The sequence below is a fragment of the Palaemon carinicauda genome, chromosome 34 (assembly GCF_036898095.1).
Source record: "Palaemon carinicauda isolate YSFRI2023 chromosome 34, ASM3689809v2, whole genome shotgun sequence".
Lineage (NCBI taxonomy): Eukaryota > Metazoa > Arthropoda > Malacostraca > Decapoda > Palaemonidae > Palaemon > Palaemon carinicauda.
This window is the reverse complement of record NC_090758.1, coordinates 946212-953711: the sequence shown is the minus strand read 5'-3', so window position 1 is coordinate 953711 and position 7500 is coordinate 946212. Positions and strand designations below refer to the sequence as shown.

The 7500-nt window shown below is 27.9% G+C and overlaps 1 protein-coding gene across 1 annotated transcript in view; it reads left to right on the top strand.

Moving 5' to 3' along the window:
- Window positions 1-7500, top strand: part of LOC137626554 (uncharacterized) — a 127431-nt gene that overhangs the window by 493 nt on the left and 119438 nt on the right. Inside the window, exon 2 of the mRNA XM_068357599.1 lies at window positions 1403-1490. Coding sequence (XP_068213700.1) covers window positions 1403-1490 — 88 coding nt within the window. The remainder of the gene's footprint in view (window positions 1-1402; window positions 1491-7500) is intronic.

Here is a 7500-nt window from a genome sequence, read left to right as displayed (position 1 = left end):
GAAAATCTAACTATTTTTCAGGTATATGTTTGCAGTAAAAACTCTGTGCAAATGTTCATTTACTTGAAAGGGAGAAAAAAAAATATCCACAAAAAAAGTAAAGAAGCAACTTCTTTTTTATTTTGAAAATATATTTTTTTTTTAGAAAAATTACTCATTTTGTAATCTTACTTTTTTCGGGTATGAGTTCGTAATGAAATATATCTGTAAATGTGTATTCTTTTAAAAAGGAGAAAAATTAATTTCCTATCGAAAAAATAAAATCATGAAAGAAAGAGGCAAATAAATGCTAGAAAAAAGAATAGTTTTAAATTTCTGTTTTTTTCAAGATAAATTCTTAGAACGGCATATTTCTAGAACTATGAGGGGAATATTTCACTAGTCAATACAGGAAGAGATAAAAGACTAGAAATAAAGAGAGAGAGAGAGAGAGAGAGAGAGAGAGAGAGGAGAGAGAGAGAGAGAGAGAGATTATGTGTGTGGATTTAATTTTCCTTGTTAAATTCTTATGGTTCCATTTTACATATGTGTAACGTTTTATGAATTCTTATATAATTCTAAAGACTCTCTCTCTCTCTCTCTCTCCTCTCTCTCTCTCTCTCTCTCTGTGAAAATATATCACATCACTCTTCACTATATTTTCCAGCTGAAATATATTTCTGGTTTTTGAAGCTCCTTGCCATTCTGAGATTCCACTTATCTCTCTCTCTCTCTCTCTCTCTCTCTCTCTCTCTCTCTCTCGCTCTCTGAAAATATATCACATTTGTCTTCTTCTTCTTCTTCTTCTTCTTCTTCTTCTCCTAGGCAAGGGAACAGAAAACACGCAGAGGGAGATAAGTCTCTCATCTGACCAAAAAAACACAAAGGCTTTCATTTGACTAATACCACGGCAAGGGAGTCTTGCACGATGTAAACAAGCCTAAAATAGACTCGTTTTTCATAAGTTTTTTTATTTCTTTTGACTTTGATATAAAGCTATTTATATTTAAGTGAAATACCATACATGATTTTTTTTTTTTTTAAGATTATTAATTGATTGTCTGTGTTTGGAAAGTTTGAAATTAGATTTCTAAGTTAAAAGTCATATGAATATAGTTGCTTATTCTACCAAAGGTCTGTTTCATGCTTGAATATATAATAAAAAATCTTTTGTTTTGAATGATTTCTTCATATAGTCTGTGAACTATATATGTTACAAAGTTTATCATGATTAATTTTTACTTATACATATTCGTATACGTGTATTCATATATATATATATATATATATAGCATTTGCATTTACAAATAGAAAGAGAGAGAGAGAGAGAGAGAGAGAGAGAGAGAGAGTGAGAGAGAGTTAATTATTGTAAAGTAATTCTTAGGTGTCAGAGATCCAAATTAATTTCACCTTTTTTTTCCAGACTCACGCCCACATACCACCCACACGGCAAAGGTATCTGCGCCCTAGAAGCCCACCATGCAGCCTTATCGTCAGCTATCTACACAATTGTAAGTAGTGTGAATATTTTCTCTCTCTCTCTCTCTCTCTCTCTCTCTCTCTCTCTCTCTCTCTCTCTCTCTTTGAAGAGGAAAGCAAATACTTTATTAATGTCTTATAAAATTAGAATTATCTAGTTTAGGTATTCACATATGTACCTATGTATTTATCTATCTACATATGTTTAAATATATATATATATATATATATATATATGTTTATATATGTATATATATAAATATATACATATACATATATATATATATATATATATATATATTCATATTTATATATATATATATATTTCTATATATGTATATATATGTACATATATATGTATAAATATATATATATATATATTATATGTGTGTATATATATTTATGTATATATAAATATATATTTGTATATATGCATATATATATATATATATATATGTATATATATATATATATATATAGGTATATACACACATATATATATATATATATATATATATAATTATATATATATATATATATATATACAGTGATATGATTTATTACTCAACTTCACCGAAGAACTTAATTATTCCAACGTCAGCAATAACGACATTATATCCTTAATAAAATCAACTCGAAGTAATAACCACAGCAGTTTTTGTTATTAAGGCCATAATAACACTAAGTATTATTGTAAAATAAACCGTAATTTATGAGTTTTGAAGAGGTGTCATTTCCCCGATGGAGAATGGTGTTATAGTTTATTGCCTCTGCCAACGAAGTTGGAGAGAGGTTATGTTTTACCCAGCGTTTGTGTTTGTATGTGTTTGTTTGGGAACAGCTTCCTAGCCACAATTTTCATGGTGGAGTAATGAAACTCGCATGGGATTAACTGTTATGTAAAAAGCTTTAAAATGGTTCAATTTTATAGGGTTAAGTCAAAGGTCAAGGTCGAACAAAAAAGGGAGAAACAAACAGTAGAGGTGGAGGTCTGCACTCGACGGAGAGCCCCTCTTGTTATTATTGTATCTAAATCTTCTTGTCCATTTCATTTCTCTCATAAAAAGACAATAGATTTCTTTTTAGTATCTTTTTACCTCTCAATTACACCAAAGCCTTCACTGAAAACAGATAGATTACCAATAAAACAAGATTTATTTCAACCTATTTAAAAGAATTATCCAATCCAAATAACATTGAAGTTAACAAAGATTTTTATTATCTATTATAAACAAATGATATACGTATTAAATCCAAGACATAAATATATACCATATCACGACTTTTTCACTGTCTCATAATAGCAATAATTAAAATTGGAAAAGGATTTTTCAGTAGGAAAAATTATCAGGAAAATTAATAATTAATTTCACACATCTTGACTTTAACAAACTCGTTTTACATGTTTCCTGATTTCCTTTTTTTATTTTCCGAGATTTCCAATTTTTATTTATAAAACTTGGGTTTCAACTTTTAAACTTAGTCTTTTCGTAAAGATTTCATTGGAAAACATTTCAGTTAAATATATATATATATATATATATATGTGTGTGTGTGTGTGTATGTATCGATATATATATATATATATATCGATACACACACACACACACATATATATATATATATATATGTGTGTGTGTGTATATATATATATATATATATATATTATTACTTATATACCAATTCATAAACATTAACATAAGTAGGAATAAGCAATAGTAATCTGCAACGTCAGTCGATGTAGTCCGATCACACAAAGCAAGACACATTTCAAAAATTCATGAATTTTCAAATGAAAACAGTGATTCACTCATTCACATAATATTAAAAAGAATATTGAATAATATTATGACTTTTAGATGACAATTAAGAATGTAAATGTTATAATGAACATCAAGATATTTGACTTAGCAATTAGCAATCAGTGATCATGGTACAATGAACATTTGATAATGAACAGGAATTTGCTTGAAATATTTTTATACAATTTGAACAGGATAAACATGGAAATTTTCCTGAAAAAAAAAATATTGAATCATTTCTGCATTATTTTCATCCATTTAAATTGTGAAATATGTTTTATTTAGGAGAGAGTAGTATTTATTCACTCTCTCTCTCTCTCTCTCTCTCTCTCTCTCTCTCTCTCTCTCTCAAGGCTAGTTCACCCTTAAAGAGACTGTATCTTCTATCACTTCAGAGGTCAAACATTTTAACATGAAATACATTCGTTCTCTATTTTTGTTTATGAATTTTTATTTTCAATAAGGTTTTGTTTAAAATCTTTTTACTAATTACTATTTTTTTTTATTCCGTCTTTGATATTTTTCTGTTTGTTTATTTTTAATTGTTTAATGTTTTACATTATGATATAAATTATGTGAATTATGGATAAATATAATAGGATCAGTGTAAAAAGATATATGGTTAGAAGGCTTACATATATATATATATATATATATGTGTGTGTGTGTGTGTGTGTGTGCGTTTGTGTGTGTGCGTTTGTCTGTGTCTGTGTATATATAAACACATACATTCGTTTATAGTCTAGATATAAATATAAATAATCCAGCCTTTCACCAAAATCCTATTCAAACCAAAATACCACTAAATAAAAAAAAATAAATAAAATGTTAATCCGCCCAACATGGAAAGCTGTAAAGATTATGGTAAATTTAAGAGATCTGTAATACCACTAGCTGCAACAACACAAATAAACAACAACAAAATCAACAACAACAACACAACAAGAGAAACATCTGTCCAGCGAGGCGTCAGAAAAAGAGGAGTTGAATCCAGTGTCCTGGAATCCACTGAGATAAAGCTAATGTTCGCTTTTGAAATAATCCTGAGATTAAGAGAAGTGAAGCGGAGTTTTTCTATTGTTTGAAGTGTAATGAAGTGTGATGAAGTATAATTAACTGTAATTAGGCGTGATGGGTGGAAGTGAGGCCTGAATGGACGAGTTGTGACGTCAGATGTCCTGCTTTTATCATGACAGTTTCAGACTTGGTTAATGAGGCTTTTTTTTAATCATAATTCAATTTCATGGTGACTTTTTTACTGTGATTTTTTTCAGAATTCTTAATCTTTATTTTTTTTCAATTTCATAATAAGCAGTTTTCTGTAATTAAGTGTGATACTGTTTAAGAAGAGCTTAAAGAAACAATACATTATATCAGATAATCATATTTCCAGATTTGGTCAAAAGAGAGTAGCAATACAAGAGTAAGTCATATTGACAGTTAATTTTACACTTGTTTTAACAAGTTTTTTTTTTTATTTTGTTTTATTATAATTTAACTTTATAATAAGTAATAAACTATAATAAAATGCAAACAATTTAAAAGAGAGTTTGAAGGAAATATACACTATCTTCTCTGCGGAGATTAGCAACAAAAGAGTTAGTCGTATTACCTACAAATTTTAATTCTATTATACAGGTTTTTTTTATTTATTTCAATAATGAGTAGTATAGTGTAATTGTGTTTAATTATGTTTTGAATAAAAAAACGATACAGAATATCATGTTAACTACATTTCGCAATCTTCTCTGCAGAGATTAGCAAACCAAGAGTAAGTTATATTAGCAGCAAATATATATATATATATATATATATATACATATATATATATATATATATACATATACATATATATATATATATATATATAAATATATATATATATATATATATATAAATATATATATATATATATATACATATATATATATATATATATATATATTTATATATTTATATATATATATATATATATATATATAATAAATAGATAATTCATAACTGTATATCTTATGCATAATTCAACATAACCTAATCTGTCTCCCTTCTGCTTATTTTTGCTAATTACCCACCTAATTATATCTATATAAGATCCAACAATTGTTTCAAAAATTTACCCCATTGTTGCGTTTCCCTGAATTTTAATTCAATATATGTCATTATCCGGATTTAAAGAATTACCGCAGTTTTTATAAACGTCATAAGAGGACTCGATTTTAAAGCAATTATCCGGTTCCATCTATTTCCTTCCTCTCTCTCTCTCTCTCTCTCTCTCTCTCTCTCTCTCTCTCTCTCTCTCTTATGAAATGTAAATGAAGTGGTTATTATATTTCATGTAATGTTTAAGGTTTGGTCTTTACTGACAGAGTAAAAATTATGTTTCATAATGGGATTTAAATGAGGTTATATTAATTCGTATTATTGATTTGTCATAATGCATTTGATTATTACTACCGATTGTTATGAGTATTGAATGAAATTATATAATAATCTATTTTCAATTGAATGAGTCTGTTATAAAGATATTCCAATTCATAATATAAACGATTATTATGTTTATCCTTGATCATATGAAATATAAAAATATTCTAAATTCTGAATAGTTAGTTAGATAGCTCGATTATCCTTTCCCATATCAAAAATATGAAATATATACAAATCTAGATAGTTAGACAGTTAGTTGAATTACTCTATATCATATGACATAGTATTTTTTTCAACAACAATTATATAGTCATGTTGCTGAATAAACCATTATCCTATGAAGAAATTATATATTTACAAATAGGGATAGTTAGTCAGTTAGTTGAATTATCCTTTATAATATGAAATATTTAAATATTTGTAATTCTGAATAGTTAGGTAGTTGAATTATTCTTTATCATATGAAGTAGGAAAATATCTATTATTCTGAATAGTTAGTTAGGTAGTTGAACTATCCTTTATCATATGAAATAGAAAAATAAATATAATTCTGAATAGTTAGATAGGTAGTTGAATTATCCTTTATCATAAGAAATAGTAAAATAGTTTCAATTCTAAATAGTTAGTCAGATAGTGGAATTATGTAATATATAAAAATATTTACAAGTCTGAAAAGTTAGTCAATTATGCTTAATAGATATTTAACATACAAATGCACTAATGCATTAAAGGCTTAGTGTATTTGATATATAATTAGATTAAAATGCAATTTTTTGTCTTTTAAATTATCATAATTAGTTGCATGATAAAAAGATAATTGAATCATAACAATTTTCAACAAACAACCGACGTTTTAAAAAATAAAAATAAAAATTCAGCACTATATAAAACTAATCGTTCAATCTCTTGATGCATTTTGTAAACAAACGTCATGAAACGAACGCCTCCCAGTCAGATTGATTCCCCGGGTGTTCGATGCTGCATGTAAACAGAGCGAGTTATTGAATCCGACAGTCAATGTTGAATGCAATGGATATTTAATTTTGACTGATTGCTCGGAATATTTATTTCTGTTTATTACTTTTGAGCCTTTTTTTTCTAATATTGACAGATGACAGCTTGTTGCATTCGCTGTCCAATAGATATTAAGTTTTCAACTGAAATTTATTGTCGTGTAGGAAAGAATTTGGAATGAATTTGGCTTTGATGATATAAACTTTTTCTTTTTATTACTTACTCTCTTTTATCTGTCCTCAGTCAATTAAATATTGTATGGAAATTTTCTATATGCCTGTTTTTGAGGATTATTCAACTCTCAGTTTAAATATATTTTCTCTGTTAAATTTGATTTTTATGAAACTGACAGTGAAAAAATTAGTGAGAATTTCATATTGTGATTTATTATTTAAAGGTTACAGGTCACTCATGAATGGCAGAGGTAAAGGAAAGTGACATTGCCCTATCAAGCCGGATAATGTCCTTGAGACTCATACACATATACACATATCATCCAAGCCCCTTCTCCACCTAAGCTAGGAACAATGATGGCCAGGCAATGGCTGCTGATGAATAAGAAGATTGACCTATAGGCTCCCCCAAATATCACAGCCTAAGCTCACGAGGAGGGTTAGATTGCAACGACCAAAGGTACTAACGAGTTTAAGTGGGAGTCGAACCCCAATTTGGCAATCACAAGGCAATGACGTCATCAACAAGCCACAACAACCCTCAGTAGAGAGAGAGAGAGAGAGAGAGAGAGAGAGAGAGAGAGAGAGATTTTCCATCAAGTATTATCACAATTCTCATGAGGTAAACA